Source organism: Chrysochloris asiatica, unplaced genomic scaffold (assembly GCF_000296735.1).
Source record: "Chrysochloris asiatica unplaced genomic scaffold, ChrAsi1.0 scaffold00038, whole genome shotgun sequence".
Lineage (NCBI taxonomy): Eukaryota > Metazoa > Chordata > Mammalia > Afrosoricida > Chrysochloridae > Chrysochloris > Chrysochloris asiatica.
The window spans coordinates 11,841,516-11,859,179 of record NW_006408556.1 but is presented as its reverse complement, the minus strand read 5'-3'; the positions used below and the strand labels follow the sequence as shown (position 1 = coordinate 11,859,179).

The window sequence follows — 17,664 nt, the reverse complement described above, 5'->3', positions numbered from 1 at the left end:
AGAGCCAGAAAATGACACAGAGCAGCGAGTTTCCCAGCCCAGAGAGCAAGGAAAGTTGAATGACTTTGGGCAGGAGGTTTGTTGGTAGAATAGGGTGCGCCTCCAGGCATTTAAATGGGGGGAGCTTGAAGACCCACAGAACTAGAGCCCCAGTGCCTTTGGGATTAGGTTGTGGGTATATGTCAGCAGCGGACTGGAACAACTGTGCCCTGATCATTTAGTGATACTGTTAACTTTCAGCCCTAGATTTACAGGGTCGCTGAGTCACCACGGACTCAGTGGTACCCACCACCAACTCTCAAGTCCCTTTCTTGCTTCAATTATTGTTAAGTGTTCTGACGCATAGTGCCCCTGTATAAGGGTTTCCAAGAAGTGGCTAATGGATTTGAATCACCAATCTTGCAGTTAGCAGTCCAGTGCTTATCCTATAGCAACACACTGCTTTACTAGCAGAGCCAAATTTTTGCTGGGTTGCTAAATAAGACTGTAGACTGTATCTTCTAGCCTCACTTGTAACTAAATTTTGACCAATGAGACGTAAGTGCAAATGTTGTATGGAACTTCTTGAAAGTTACCTTAAAAGAGAAGGTATCTTTCTTGTTTCCTTTGCTCCTAGTCTGTAGCTCAAGCAGCCATCTTGTACTATGAACAGCACACTAGAAATGCTAGAGCAGCAACACAGGAGGAGAAGTGGGTATGGAGGTCTGTGAACTGTGCCACCAGCCCAACAGAATTGCCCCTGGACTTCTTCTATGAGGAAAAATCAATTTTGTTTAAGTCACTGTTATTTTCTGAGTATGGTTCCAACTGCCTATTAATTAAGTGCCACTGAGTCAGTTTGGACTCAGATTTCGGAGTCCTGGTGTGGTGCTGTTAAGATAAAAGCAATGAACTGCTTACCACAATGTTGGCTGTTCAAAATCACCAGACACTTCTTGGAACCATACAGAGCGTCACCTGAGTTGGAATCGACTCGATGGCACTAACAACATAAATGTTTCTAAGGAGCAGCTGGTGTGTTTACACTGCTGACCTTGTAGTTAGCAGTCCAGTGCTTGCTCTACAGTGTTACACACCAGGACTCATATACCAATCACAAATGCTAACTCTTAAGAAGTCTAACTTCATTAAATTTCAAAAGTAGGACCCTGCTGTTCCTTCTGTATCTTTCCAACATTATACATACCCTTCTTTCCTTTGGAATCTTCCCTTCTGCCTCTAGTTTAGCCCGGGCTTGCCTCCTTTTAAGAATACGATGGTACTGTTTGGCATTCACATAGAGAGGCTCTTCTTCGAGCATCTCTGCTCCAGGTAGAGGGATTCTTTGGATAGCAGGCACAGAGCCAGCCCCAGGCACCATCTGCATGAAGATGAAACCAGAGTTTTTCTAGTGGCATAAAGTAATTGTTGTTAAAGTACAGACATTGCTTCCTTTGTCCCTGTTAGTCTATTTTCTATGTCTTCCTGGGCCAAATCCTGGGTAATGTTTGCACTAAAGGTCTGGGTCTACATCTTTAACACACTCCAGATGATCCTGTTATAGGAGTTCAGGAACCACTCTGAGAAATGACATGTGGTGGTTACGTTGTTAAGTGCCATCGAGGTTGTTCTGACACACAGCGACCCTGTGCAGGGTTTCTGAGAACAGCTGGTGATTTTGAACTACTGACCTGGTCAGTACTTATCCTACAGCACCACATCAGGACTCAATGGTTAGGAATAGTGGTCAGAGAATATACCACCACTGAATATATTCCAGCTCACAACAAATATATAGGCGGAGCAGAACTACCCCATATTGAAGCAGACTCCATCTTTCTTCTGTGGAGTGGCTTGTGGGTTTGAACTGCTAACCTTCTGGTTAGCAGTTCAGTGTTTTTATTACTGCACCACCAGGCCTCCTCCATAGGACAGTAAGACAGCACAAGTGAAGATTGGTACAGATCTACCAACTGCTACTAAACACACTTATATAAATAATAACTTATTAAATAACTGAACCCTAATTTAGGGAGAGGAATCAAATGGAAATTTCAGGAAATTTTCAAAGACAAGAGAAATGGACAACTAAATTACAAGGTGAGTGCTACAGATTCCAATTTCTTACCATAACCATCCCTCCTGAGTTGACCACATTGCCTGCCACTGGTAGTGTCACAGTGACAGTCCCCTGCCCACTGCTGGTTGTGTTGGTGTTGGCTCCTGTCTGGACAATCTGGGCTCCTGCCAAGCTGGCTGCTGGGATGGTGATCATGCCTGAAACAGGGACTGTAACTTTAAGAAAACAAAACATAAAACAAACAAAAAACAGGCACACAGAAAGAAGGGAACATAGTTAGTCCCTCTTCTATCTGGCACACACTCATTTACCTCGAAAAAAGGCACCCTAAAAAGCAGGAGGGGAGAAAAAGCACTCTCCTACTCTTCCTGGTTTATATGGGGGTAGTCACAAAGCACTGCTAAAAAACCACAGACACTTTATTAAACAAAAACATCAAAATGCAAAGCTATGCTTTCTCAACATACTGCCCCCCTCCCCCAACCACCCCCCAGCTCCTGGCCAGAAATTGGCAGCTACTCCTCCTTCTATATTCAGTTCTTGAACATATGAACGATCTGCTTTAAGATGGTGATTTTATAAATTTATAATTTGTCTATTCCAAATTGATGAGTCAGTCAATTGCATGACTAAAACGTACAATTCAGTCATACATTCCAAACTACTAAACTACCAAGAGATGGTGTTAAGTTATAAAAAACTATTACAAAGTCTCTTTTAAAAATATCGTAAGCCGTACTTTGATTTGTTCCACATTCCATTTTGTAATCTCTGGATCTTACCTACGGCAAACACGCTAAACTCAAACTTAACTGAAATGTGAGTAGATGTTCTTTCTAGATTTAGCTGATAGTCCTCAAGTCTAGTTTGAAGATGTCCTCTGTCTGAACGAAGTCCACTCTCCCCGCCACCCCCAAATTCAAGCAGATTTCACTTTGCCTGTATCAATGCATCATCTGTTCTCAGACCAAACCTCTCCACAGGGGCTCTATGTTGTATATATTTATTCACATAGATGCCACCCTCACTAGAATACATGCTTTTTGATGATTGAACACTTCTTTCTTAGTAAAGTGCTAGGTCCATTTAAACTGACACATAGAGACACTTTAAGACAGGGTACAATTGCCCCACATAGGATTTTCAACACTCCTGGTGTGGCGCCAGACTGCAAAGCCGTTTGAAATGCAAGGTTGGCAGTTCAAGCTCACCAGCTGCTCCTCGGAAACCCTATACAGGGTCACTATGGGTCGGAACTGACTCAACGGCACTTAACAACAACAACAATCTTAGAATCAGACTACACCTTTCTCTTTAGGAAAGGCTGATGGGTTTGAACCACTGACACTGCAGTTAGCAGTCCAATGTTTAATGCGCAGCACCTCTAGGACTCCTTGCTGTGCCCACATCCACCAACCAATGTCACCACGCCCATTCAAACTCATCGTGACCCTACAGGACCCTGTGATTTCTGAGACTGTAAATCTTCACAAGAAGCCTCATCACTCTCCCACAACAAAGCTGGCAGGTTTGAACCACTGACCTTCCTAATATCAGCAGCCCAAATGCTTAACTCACCGTACCACCAAGGCTCATTGTTGTGGCTATTGTTGCTGTTGCTAATTGCCATTGCACCAGTTCCAACTAATAGCTACACTGTATAGGGTTTCTGAGGTTTCAAATCTTAGCAGGAGCAAAAAGCCGCATCCTTCCCTGATGGAGCGGCTGGTGGGCTCGAACCATAAACCTTGGGGTTTGCAGTACAGTGCAAACTGCAGTCTCCTGCTGTGAATAATGGAGTGACCCAGGAGTGGGAAGGGAACAGCAATAGGACTCTGTAAACAACTACTGTTAAGATGGTAAGAAAAACTCCTACAAATAAATCAGTGAGGGCAATGTACTGGTGACAAGGAGCCAACAAATCAACAAAGACCTAGAGGAAGCCTTTTTTTCTCTCAGGTAGAAGTTTGAGTATTGAATCGCTGAAGCATTGAGTTACTCCAGGAACAAAATAGTAGATCTGGAGCTCCAGACACTTGGGGGCACCTTACCTTGCTGGAGAATGGTGCCATCTGCATTAACTGGCTGATAGACGATAGTCTGCCCTTCAGCAGTCTGTGCCACCTGCTGTCCCTGGACTGCAATCTGCTGCTGGGCCTGTAAGAATTAAACCATACAATTTAATAGATTTTAAAGCTAGCCCAAAGCAAAAGACCATGGGCTGGTATTTCTACTTTAAAAAAAAAACCCAAAACATTGTTTTAAGATGTTTTCCCTCTTGTTTCCCCTGTTGTTGCTGTGTGCTGTTGAGTTGATTCCAACTCACAAAGACTCTATAAGACAGAGTAGAACTGCCTCTTAGGGTTCCCAACGTGACAATCTTTATGGCAGATTGCCATATCTTTCTGCTACAGAGCTGTTAAAAGTGTTTTAACCACTGACCTCTCAGTTGGCAGCTGAGTGCTGAAGTACTGCAGCACTAAGGGCTCCTCGATTTCTACCAGACATGAAATCTTTGGCTCAGTTGGCTGACGCTTCCAAAGCAGTTGTGCGCCCCTGCTGACAGAGTTGGTAGATTACCTGCGTCTGCCCAGCAGTGACGGCTGTCTGAGGCTGCTGGATGATGATCTGCTGCGTTTGGCCTTGCTGCCCCTGAACCTGCACTGCCTGTCCCCCCTGGATCTGGATCTGCCCTGGTGGGACCAACTGTATCTGCAGAAGGGAACACAGAGATAGGATGGTGGTGACCCAAATCCCTCTGGCAAGCAGCAAGTATGGATACATAATATAAGAAATCCATGGCAGTCATTTTCAAGATAACCTAAACAGTTTTAATACATTAAAAGCATGTTCATTTAAAAGTATGTTCTAAATTGTTTTTAATAGATGAAAACAATGATATATTTACTCAAAAAAAAAAAAAAAAATCCTAGGGTAGACTATAGATGAAACAAGACTACGTGTTAATAATTATTATTGAAGCTGGGTTATGGATACATGAGAATTTTATCATATATTTGTTACAGTCTTTGAAGTTTTCTATAACAAAATGTCAAAAAATCTTTCATTTCCAATTATTCTAAGTTTATGGAAAAATACTATAGATCAAATATGCAAATATGAACTATTTAAGCATATAGAAAAGTTGAGGCTAGCTTATTACACACCCACGTGATTACAATGCAGATTTACCACATTAACATTACACGATATTTGATTCATTTCTTTCCCTCCCACCTCAAAAGTAATCACTGATAAAACTGGTAAGAATATTTACAGAGCGAGCATATTTTATTATATGTGTGCATCCATAAAAATGTGATACTTCTTGTATCTTACATTATATAAATGATACCATATTGTGCATGTCTTTTTACAGTCTTTTTTTATTCAGTCAACACTTTTCAAATTGTAGCCGGTTGAAATGAACTATTCATTTTTTAAAAAAATTCACATTTGAGTATAAGTTCACAGAGAAAATTAGTTTTCCATTCAACAATTTATACATATTTTCCCCAGTTTTGTCCTGAGTTCCCCATATCAATTCATGAATCTTTCCTGCCTTCTAAGCTTTGCTTTGGGGCACATGCCGCCCTTTTGGTCTCATACAATCAACTTTTTTGTGGAGCATTATCCTCACAAGCGTTATTGCTCACTGTCTGTTTAGCAGAAATGTGTCAGATGGAGACTTAAAAGGTGTCCAAGGGCCACAGGCTTAGGGGGTTCCACCAGTCTCTGTCAGACTGCTCAAGGCTGATCTTCATTTGTTCTACATTTTTCTCCCATTCTGCCCCAAATCTTGTTATTTCAGTAAGAGTGTCTGCAAGTGGTAGTTGAACATCATCGAGTTCTTCTGGTAGAGGCTGTGGTTTGCATGGCCCATGAGTCCTTTAGACTAATAGTTTCCTTGAGTCTTTGATTTTCTTCATGTGTCCTTACTCCAGACAGGGAGAAAACAATAGTTGCATCTTAGTAGCTGCTTGATAGCTTTTAAGACCTCAGTCACAACTAACCAAAGTAGGAGGTAGAATGCTGTAAGAAATTATTATTACAAATAGCCAAGGAAAGGTTTACACATAGAAACTTCCTTTGGTAGTTACCAGATAAAATCTACACTAGTTAGAAAGAAGGGGTTTCAAAAAGTTATTAAAAGATAAGTATCCCACTAAGCTGTGCAAAAATAGTGAGATAACAGAGGTTTGTATTAGAATAACTTATCAAATTATGTTCCTTTTTTTTTTAAGCGAACATTAATATGACAGTACAGTCACATTAATGTTTGCCAACCTATTGTGGATCTGATTTGCGGTTCCCTTATTAGCTAGGGACATTGACCAATTTCTACATGTATCCCTTACTATTTAAATATATTTGGTTCCTGCGTTTGTATGTTGTTGTTGTTGTTGTTAAGTACCGTGGAGTCGGTTCTGATTCATAGTGACCCTGCACAGGGTTTCCGAGGCTGTAAATCTTTAGGGAGCAGAAAGCTTCATCTTTCTCCCATGGAACAGCTGGTAGTTTCCAACTGCTGACCTTGAGGTTGGCAGCCTGACTCGTAATCACTATGCTACCAGAGCTCCTTTGAGTTTGTATAGTTACAGCTAAAGTAGTAAATTAAGGACAGCAAGGGGTATGAGGCTGTTTAAATTTATTCCATCCCTGCATTTCAAAGAATACCTATTTACATTGGCCATTAGGGTTTCTTCATATTTTCTGCTCCTTTTTCTACTGAATTGTCATTTCTGAATAAATACATAATTCTTTATATATTCTGGACACAAATCCAAAATGTGCTGAAAAGATCTTTTCTAAGTCTGTACCGTATATCTGTGACCTTTATTTACCTATCTTTTCATATATCTATGTTTTTATTTCAATGTAGTTCAATCTGTTTGTGCTTTCTTAGTCTTTATCCCATAGTAACTTCAAACCACACATCAAAATAAAAAAAGAAGAAAATTAGATTTAGTAAACTTAATACAGCAGAAATGAAAATGAAAAGACAACCCAAACAAAATGAACCAGGCACAGAAACGTCGTGGAACAAAAAAACCAGCAGCACCACAAAACACAAAAACACACAACAAAGTGACAGCAATCAACTCATATGTATTGATAATTATACGGAATGTAAATGGATTAAATGTAGAGTCAAGAAACAGCAAGAGAGGGATGGATAATAGGATCCTTTACTATGCTGTCTATAAGAGACACATCCAAAAGACAGACAGCCTAATGCTGTCCTCATCAACAGAAGAGTGGGTAAACTTTGGTACATACATAAATGGAATTCTACACAACGTTGAAGAATAAAGATGAATTTATGAAACACCTTATAACATGGATGAACCTGGATGTCATTATAAAATTTGTCAATCACAAAAGAACAAATATTGCAAGGGAGCACTATTGTTAAAAAAATAAAAAAAATTAAGAGATTTTCTTGCTAAATGAAACCCTGTACAATGGTTACAGATGGGTGGGAGTTGGATAAAGTGAAGAGACGTAAATTCTGTTAACATATGGAGTGAGATTAAATTACAATCAGTGTAACGATAGGAAGTGCATAATTTGTTGAATGTGGGACTAATGATTTGTTCAGTAACCCTTGCACTCAATTCACAATATACTAACTTCCAATATTCTTGCAGTTTTGTAATCAAATGCCACTATATCAACCCAAGTTTCTTAATCTAAATTTGTGTGCAAAATTTTGCCTGCAATTGGACATCTGCCTTTAAAAAAAGAGCACAAACTTCACTGGAAGGCTATAAAATAGAATTTAATCCTAAAATGGTTCAGAAGAAATATTCTTCTAAAAGACATGGCCATTCAAAGAACACGAGAAGCAGCCTCTTTTGCAAGTGCGATTAAAATAATAAGTATCCTAAGAAAGGTTACAGAATCTTTCCTAAGGCTTCATGTATATTCAGGAAAATAAAACAAAAATAAACCATGCTGGCTTGATTAGTTTTAATCCTATCTATATACTGGTAAATAAAATAAACAAGATCTCGTATTGTTGTTGGTAGGTGCCATCAAGTTGGTACCAACTCAATGAAACACTGCCTGGTCCTGGGCCAACCTCACAATTGTTGCCACGCTTAAGCCCACTGATGCTGCCACTTTTCCAATCCAACTTGTTGGGGGTCTTCCTCTTTTTCTCTGACCTTCCACCTTACCAAACATGATATCCTTCTCCAGCAACTGGTCCCTCCTGACAGTATGTCCAAAGTATGAGAGATGAAATTTGGCCATCCTGGACTCCAAGGAGCACTCTGGCTGCACTTCTTCCAACCGTGCCCATTACACTTTCAATATTCTCCTCCAACACCATAACTCAAATACATCAATTCTTCTACAGTCTTCCTTATTTACTGTCCAGCTTTCACATGTATATGAAGTTATTGAAAATACCATAGCGTGGTCAGGTGCACCTTAGTCCTCAAGCTGACATCTTTGTTCTTCAACACTTTGAAAAAGGTCTTAGCAGCAGATTTGCCTAATGCAGTATGTCATTTGATTTCTTGATGGCTGCTTCCATGAGTGTTGACGGTTGATGCAAGAAGAATGATCAAGCCACCAACAAAACAAAATACCAAAACACAAACACACCAAAAATCACAGAATTCAGAACTGGAATGAACCCTAGAAAACAGCTGTTATTAAACTAGTTTTGGATGAGACAAGTGACTATTAAATGACTTTGCCAAGATCAGAAAGCTTGTGAAATGGCAGAGTTGGGAATGAAAGCCAGGTCTCTGCACTCACAGTACAACAGTATACTGCTCCTAGCACTGTCTCACATTGTCTCTGTTTAACAGTGACAGGAAGGTATGGCAAAGGAAGCTGGAGAGGAGGCACTGAGGAAGGTCCAAAAGGAAGGCCTGTGAAACTAAGGAAAGCACACACTGAAAAGTCATTTAAATCCTCATACATTTATGCACAGAGCAATGTGGAAACTACTTTTAATCCTAACTACAATTTTATCTTGGCAAAAATATGCCAAGAGCCTTAAAAATGCTCTTATCCTTTGCCCAAGCAATCCCACTTCAATGAAATTGCCCTAAAAAAGAGTTTAATTGAAAAATAAAAATATCATGCTAAAAAATATTTAAAGTAATCTTACCTACAAAAGCAAAACAACAACCCCTAAATAAACTACAACACTATACATTCTAATTCATCATGTCGACCATTAGAAAGACGTAACTAAGAAAACTATGCAGACATAATTTTTTCAAAAAAGCAAAGAGTCTATATATATATATACATATATACACACATATATATATACTACGAGTATGCCTCAAAGGTATGCAAAAAACAAGGGAATATGCAAAAATGAAGTGTGATTTGGAAGCACAGTGACCATGACCTACATTTTTAAATTTCGGCCAGACAAACTAAGACAGTAAGGTGACTACTTTATTTGTTAATATAAAGAAAGATATGAATAAAGAAACTAATTACTTATGGGGGTAGGGGACGAGAAACAGGGATAGGTTAGCTTGCTATACAAATATGAAATCAAACTATTTCTTTGTAATTTATTTTTCAATTAAAAAAAACAAAACAAAAAACAAAACTTCACTATTTACCACTACCACACCACCTCTCCTCTCTGGCCAACAATTCATACGTTTTACCCATGGCATAATACTCCACATTGCTATTGTTGTTAGGTACCATCAAGTTGGCTCTGACTCACAGTGACTCCGTGTACCATAGAATGAAACACTGCCTGGTCCTGTGCTGCTGAGCCTACTGCTGCTGCGCCAATCCATCTTGCTGAGGGTTTTCCTCTTTTCACTGACACTCCATTTTACCAGGCAAGCTGTCCTTCTCCAGGGACTGGACCCTCCTGATAACATGTGTGAAGTATGAGAGATGAAGTCTAAAGATACCTTGACTTCTAAGGAGCATTCTGGCTGTACTTCTTCAAACACAGATTTGTTTGTTCTTCTAGCAATCCATGGTACTTTAAATATTTTTCTCCAATCTTCCTTATTCATTATCCAACTTTCACATGCATATGTTCTTGTTGTGAAGCACCTTTGAGTTGGTTCTGACCCATAGTGATGTCACCCTGTGTAGGGTTTCCAAGGAGCAGCTACTGGGTTTGAACTGCTGACCTTGCGCCTCAAATGGCTTTGCAGTCTGGTGCATTAACCCACAGCGCCACATGCATATAAGGCTACTGAAAAATACCATGGCTTGGGTCAGGTGCAGCAGATATGCCTAATGAAATATGTGATTTAATGTCTTGACTGCTGCTTCCGTGAGCATTTACTGTGGATCAATACTACATGACAGATTCTCAGATCTAAAGGTTTACTTATTACAGTTTAGAGATGGTGGGATACCTTTCCAGAAAGACTTTAGAATTTCAAATTCACTAAAATAACGAGTGTGTCCTTTCTACACATCCATTCTACCCTGGAGATCTCTTGTTAATTTTTGCTAACTTGTTGATAAAAACCGTTCTAATTTAAAAAACGGATGCTGTAGAGTTGTCTGTCAAATTCTGGCACAGTTCTTTAAAGCCCTTCTACATCTCTGTCTGGTCTACCAGCTTTGTGTTCTGCTTCTATAAGCAGGTTTTAAGGGGATTTACCTAACTAGTTTATTGGTCTGTTCAAAGAATCAGCCTTTACTTTTTCTATATTACTGTTGTTTTCTTAGCTTAAGATAATTATCATCTGTTTACTTTTAGCTCTCATTCAATAAAAATATAAGGTTCTGAATTTTGCCATAATTATAATTTTAAAGGTGTACAACAGGTTTGGACTGAAACATTTTCTCTTTCTTTATGTTCTAGACAACTTAAGTTACAAATTATACCAGAACAAATAAAAGCACATTTCTGGTCAAAAACAATTTCCAAAACAGACTGAAAACCCCCTTCCTTCCAGTCCCTCTGTATCACTAATGAATTATTTTCATTCAACTAGACTTTTACCCCTTTATGTTCTTTAAACATTGATGCAAGACCATGCTTACTCCCTTAGTCCTTACCAGAGATGTCCACATTTCCATATAGTTTTATGTTAAATCACTGGTGGTGTTGGTTTGTTGCCATTAAGCGAATTCTGACTCATGGTGACCTGCAGTCTGCAGAACAGAACTATACCCTAGAGGGTTTTCAAGGCAGTGAATGTTTAGAAGCAGATTGCCAGGTGCCTCTTGGGTGGGCTTTGAAAGCTTTTGAGTTAGTAGTCCAGTGCTTAGCCATTTGTGCCACTCCCTCACCGTACTACAAGGTGGAATATGAACTAAACTGGGATGGAATGCAACTGGTCAAACAATTTATAGTAAGCTATTATTGAAAACCTCTATTCTGATAATCTGCCCAAACATTTTTTCTCATACCTGTTGTAAGCCTTGTGTCCCAGATACAGGTACTTGCATGATAGTCTGACCTTGTCCACCAGGAACAGCCTGAACCATGATGGGTTGTCCAGTTGATGTGATTAACTGTCCTCCACTGACCTGCACCATTAATGGCTGCCCCTGGACCTAGAATGTAATAAAATCAAAACAATGAAACAACGTAATACTCAAAAAGGCTTTTGCCAAAAGATAATAACTGGAATTATTCTACTGCCTTGCTAGGGGTATAGAGAAAGGTAAGAGACACTAGGAAAATAAGTCTTAAGCCCTCAAATGATCTTCTTCAAGTATCTACAATATTTGGCATCTTTGACAAAACACCAAGTTGAATAGTTTAAGGTCAGATATAATGGAATATATCAGTCTTTGGGAAATCTCAGTAAATATTTTTACTGACTAAAAGTATTTATCACCTAACAGCCTAAACCCATGATAAACATTTAAACAAAACGCCAAGGCTATTTGCCCTTTTAAGACCAATAGCCTTAAAAAATGGTCTTTGTGATAACTTGAAAAGAAATGAGAGGGAAAAGTGATGGTGGTTGCGTGCAAATTGTAAATAATCTGGAGGGAGTAAATCCACTGTGCCCAGCAGTAACTGCAGAATGCTGGGGGACAAGCAGCTCTAAAAGCTTATGCCTATAGTCTCTCAAGCACAAATGAAATGTATACCTTTTACCCTCTCCACACATTCTGAGAATTCTAGACACATTTGCTATCTAAATAGCTCACTATCAAAGACTGACTGGAGCTACTATTTTCTCGCAATTTCCAAAATGTAGACCCATGTAATATCAACCTAATTATTTTAGCTTTAATAGAAGCAATGAAAAATAGTGAAATTACACAGAATAATCAAGTGTACAAATATAAGTCCCAACCTTCAAAAGCCTCTATGAGTAAACAGTCTACTCTAGTAGCCAGAGCATTCCAAGCACTCTCGAATACTCTGAATCCCAATTTTAAAAACACCTAAGCTAAAATGCTCACCAGAAGCCAAAAAGTAAGCTGCTTTAGAAATGAGTTAGTGTGATCATGAGAATGAATAGTTAACAGTTCAAAACTTTCATTTTCTGGTTCTGTTTTGAGGAATTACTCGTAACAGAACAATGACAAAATTACTTATTCTCAATGTCAGTGAAAAAAAATTTAAGTAATAGCAGCTAGTTAAAGGCTCAATCTGTCCAGAATGTATCGGTTAGCTATTAAGAACGGCCCCCTGTTCTCCTGCCACTACCACACCAAGGTATCTGTATCACCAAGAAAAATTCAGATCCAAGGTTTTATTAAACTGTTCCTTGGAGAAACTCTGCTGAACTTTTCAGGATTTTATAGCCAGATTCTTGTCAGCTTCTTCCTTCCCTTACATTTCCATCTTTCAAATAAAATTCTCCCAGTTACACCAATGTTTGCATATGCTGTTATCAAGAAAGAGATTTCAGAATATTTATTGTATGAATAATTAAAATAACTATTTAAAATTCTCCAAAAATAATGAGATCTCTAGAGAAAAGATTTCCATTATTTTCATTTCTTTTAAATAAAATCTCTAAGCAGGAAAGACAAGTTGTAAGGCACAACTATTAGTAATGTTCTGGCCATCCATCATCTGGCTTTCTCCCCTCATTGGCATGCTACATGTACGTGCACACAGTAAGTGATTTAGGACTCCAAGAAGCCCACTGTGCTTACAATGTACAAATGAATATAAGGACACATGCATCAGACAAGAAGCCATACAGTTAAGAGCATGTTACATTCCCATTCCACAGCTGTTAATGGCAATCCAAAATACTGCTTAATATGTCAATAAGATGAAGCAAGCAGGAATATTATGAATACCAAGCTGTTGGACTCTGAGATTGGAATCTATTTGGGAGCAGCTGTAAGCTCAGTGTCTTTCAGCCACATTTCTGCTTAAAATTGGCAGTATACCATCACTAAACCCTTTTGGTGATGGAAGAGGAAGTCTGAAAAGTTAAAGTGAAATGATTAAGGGCTAGTTAACTGCAGGAGGCTTAGCAGGTCTAGTAAAAAAGTGAGATGCCAGTTCTGTATCCCAGGTACTATTCTGAATCATTTCCAAGTTAAAGAAAGAAAAAAATCTTGCCAATATCCCCAAAATATACTAACTTTGATCAAAGTAATCAGCAGACACAGAAAGGCTCTTTCATATAGGCACTGACCAAATTCATGACCTCGATTTTAGTTAATACAGTCATATACAATGTTAAGGAATGGAAACTAATTAACTAGAATTCTTATAATGGTCCCGTTTTTGTTGTTAAGTGCCTTTGAGTTAATTCAGACTCACAGCAAGTCTATATAGTGTTTCTGAGGAGCAGCTGGTGGGTTTGAACTGCTGACCCTGCAGTTAGCAGTCCACTGCTTATCATACAGCACCACACCAAGAGTCCATAATGGTCCTTATACCAGATTTCTAGGAATATAACCTACCCAAGAGGCATGGGGTCACCATCACTGATCCAACAAAAGAGTCACTATTTTCCTAGGAAACAGCAGCAATTAAGAAGAGATTAACTTGATTAAATTATTATGCAAAAGCAAAGATTATTTTTCAGCTGACCTGCCTTAGAAACGTTAAGTACCGTGGAGTCAGTTCAGACTCACATTGACCCTGTATAGGGTTTCCAAGGAATAACTCGTGGGTTCGAATCACCGACCTTGTGCTTCACAGTCCTGTGCTTATCCTATGGAGCCACCGTGCTCAATAAAAATAAAGCCTAGTTAATACACAGGTGTGTTGTTGTTAAGTGCCAACTCAGAGCAACCCTGTATAGGGTTTTTCGAGAAGTGGGTGGTGAGCTTGAACCACTGATCTTGCAGTTCAAACCATCCAGTATATTATAACACACAGCAGCACACCGCCCAAGCCTACTGCTGTTGATTCTGACTCAGTCATCCTACAGCCCACGGTAGAAGTACCCCCCATGGGTCCCAAGGTTGTAAATCTTTATGGAAGTAGACTGACACATCTTTCTCCCATGGAGTGGCTGGTGGGTTCAAACTGCTGACCTTTCCATTAGCAGCCTAATGCTTTAGCCACTGTGCCACCACACACACATATTTATTTCCTTTTCTACTGTGTAACACAAGTTCATGAAATTTCACCAATTAGTGTTACAGAGTCTTAAATCTTGAGTAGAACCTAATGTGCCACTTGTAAGAATTTCTTCCTGTCACTTGTACTGTTTCCTTCCCAGGCATTCCCAAAACATACAAGCTAAATGTAGTTCTGAGAAACTGATATGTCACATGACTACATGAAACATTAGGAATCTGGCATCTGATAATCCTCAAAGACAAGTTAGCAGCATTCAGGACATGCAACCAACTTTGCCATCCCTACTTGAGAGCTGAATACAAGTACAGCACCAGACACAAGGGAGGAAGTCATGCAGTGCTCAAAGAAAGTCAGAGAGGACACCACTACCTGGAGGGTCTGGACTTGCTGGCCTGAGGCCGATGCCACCTGGGCCTCAGTCTGCAACTGGACAGCAGTGACACCACCCTGCTGCTGAGAACAGGAACAGGAAGAGCTTGAGATGTGTCAGGAAGGAAACGTGTAGTTCAAGACATGAGATCACCTTACCTCTTGTGTGAGGGAAAGGAGTCTTCTTTTTCAAGTCCCACCCTACCCAGGAGTTTCAGACCGTACAGACTCACCAGTGGCTTCACTAGGGGTTGTGGACTGCACCGGGAAACACTAAAATGACTGTCCATAAAATTTTTGTGCAGTACTTCAGCAGAAATTATTTTTATAACAAAGGAAGTGGTTTTTTTTTTTTTTTTCTGAATAAGGCTTACATGGATGAATATAACTACTAAATAATTATTTTAATTATTCAAGTTTTAGCTTTGTAGTTATATTGATTCCTGTTGGTTTATGTTTTGAACCTTCCAATGCACTCTGGTAGAGATGTCGTTACCCAATTACAATGGCATTTTGAACCATGTACTTTCATCTACATGTGCTATAAGACTGTGCAGTTGTTTTCATTAAGGCCAGTGTTTTTATAACTGCTGATTTTGTCAAATCTTCTGGTGTTTTAGTGTGGTAATTAGTATATGTAAACCTAAATAATTAACTTGTCAAGAAAGAAGTAATAATTTAAATGAAAAGGAGAAAAACTTTAAAAGGCTTCTGCTCAGCTACTAGTAAAGTTGTGACTGTGTAATTCAATGTAGAAAGATTTTACAAAACAATTTTGCTATTAGTATTCATATAATCTTAAGAAATGTTACATGTAAGCAATTAACATCTGTACTTATCATATGTTATGCTATGATGGAAATCAGTAATAAACATTGCTAAGGGCCCTGTATGGTCTGGCACTCAAGGAGGCCCATGGGACCAAGAGAGGAGAGGGGGAAGGATGCAGGGGTTTGACACCATAAACTACCACACTGTGGCCACCAACCCTAGTGGTCCCACTGTGAGTCTCTATACTGAACCTGTTTGCATGGTAGCAGGGCCCTCTTATTCCCAGAGTGGAACTCAAAACACACTTCCATGACTCAAAAAGGCCAAAACAGTTCTCACCTCCAAAAAATAGGCATTTGATAATTTTGCTATCATAGACATTATTCTAGTGCTTTTTTATTTTCTCAAATGAGTTCCCCAAAATAAAGTTAGTAGACTTAAATAACCTTGAAGCTATAATGGAGAACTTCTGGGCTTAAGAAGGGAAGAATAAGATCATCCAAATAAAATTATCTGTGAGCCAAAATCATCCTCATTAGGTTGCTGCTCTTCTATCTCCAAATTAAGATTATTTCTACCCAACTAGACTGCACAGAAACACTATTTTCAGTGAAGCAATTTAATTTTTATATCCCCCCCATTGGTAGAGCACTAATCTGAATGGAGGACCCTTTACAGAAAACTCATCTGAGAGTACCCAAAGGAAGCTGCCAGAACCACACCTGTTGTCTGGAAGGGGAAGTCAGCAAGGGAGTTTTTAAATTAATTTTAATCCAGAGTATCTCCTTCATTTGATCAATAGAGAGAAACAGTTCATCAAAACTTCCTTTGCCTACCCCACTAACTACATTCCAAGATATCAATCTTAGCAAAAGATCAAATTAAAAACATAATAAATTTCTACTTTTCTTCAGAGGGGAAAATAGCAAATAATAAAGTTTGCTCAGATATAAAGCATCAGTAAAAGTAATCTGGTTATAAATTCAAGAAAGCTACCTATCTTCATGTGGGATAAACCAGGAGTAGGGAATGCCTTTCCAATACATGTTTATCCAAAAGAGAGGACCATCTAAATATTATCCTGATGTTAAATTAAAGCTTTTCAAAATAAGCATTGTGGTGGGTCAAATCAAGCAGTAGATTTCTTAGAAGTTGACTGCATTGGTTTATCTTTTGTGGGCAAACACTTGTTAACTTAATCATTAAGTTAACACAAGTTAACACAATCAAGGGAAGTAACTAAATTGTATTTAGGAATAAGACAACTCCAAATTTCCATCAGAAAGCATACTAGGTGTTTTGATTTTTAATGGCTGAAAAGGAGTAATTTAGAAATCAGGCCCCCAAGAAGAATAAATTCTGAGTGGTCACAGATAGGATTTAAAGAGTTCAGGAGAGGAATCACAAAAAAATCTAATCTTAAAAAAAAAAAAAAAATCCCACCCCCACAAGTCATCAAACCTAGTATTTGACAAGATCAGGCACCTCTCAAATAATTACCCAGAGTAATAAACAACCAATGGAGGAGTGCTATTAGCCCCGTTGCAGTGATAGTTAAAGCAGTTTGACTTCCATACCTGCTGCTGAATCTGTCCAGCCTGCACAACAATCTGTTCTGTGGAACTATTGCTATTTGTTGTATACTGCTCCATGGTAGAACGCTGTCCACAGGGAGCTTTGCTCTGGAGCTGCTACAAGACTGCCAGCTGCACTCCTATTAGAAAGGGGAGAGAGAAACTAGAGTGAGATTGTCAGCAAAGTCCTTGCCAGGCAATTAAAACTGGTAATATATCACTGTATTGTGCTTGCAAGAAAGCAGGGTAAGAGACTAGGAAATATTTATAATTTAGTATCATCTTCAACTAGGATTACAAGAGACAGTCGTAACAAAGATCCCATAATAATATTTCCAAAATGCTACTAATATAATAATTTGTTGACAACATATCCCTCTATACCACCAGACCAACACCTACTCTTATACCGT

General features: G+C 39.0%; 1 protein-coding gene across 3 annotated transcripts in view; it reads right to left on the bottom strand.

The window, feature by feature from the left end:
• NFYA (nuclear transcription factor Y, alpha) overlaps positions 1 to 17,329 on the bottom strand; it is a 19,266-nt gene extending 1,937 nt beyond the window's left edge. Inside the window, exons 1-7 of one of the 3 annotated variants that reach the window (XM_006860439.1) lie at positions 17,255 to 17,329; positions 14,904 to 14,990; positions 11,432 to 11,578; positions 4,640 to 4,771; positions 4,111 to 4,216; positions 2,108 to 2,274; positions 1,187 to 1,360 (exon numbers count right to left, since the gene is read on the bottom strand). In XM_006860439.1, coding sequence (XP_006860501.1) covers positions 1,187 to 1,360; positions 2,108 to 2,274; positions 4,111 to 4,216; positions 4,640 to 4,771; positions 11,432 to 11,578; positions 14,904 to 14,990; positions 17,255 to 17,329 — 888 coding nt within the window. The remainder of the gene's footprint in view (positions 1 to 1,186; positions 1,361 to 2,107; positions 2,275 to 4,110; positions 4,217 to 4,639; positions 4,772 to 11,431; positions 11,579 to 14,903; positions 14,991 to 17,254) is intronic. The other 2 variants (XM_006860440.1, XM_006860441.1) reach the window with 2 other exon arrangements.
• Between the last annotated feature and the right edge of the window lie 335 nt (positions 17,330 to 17,664).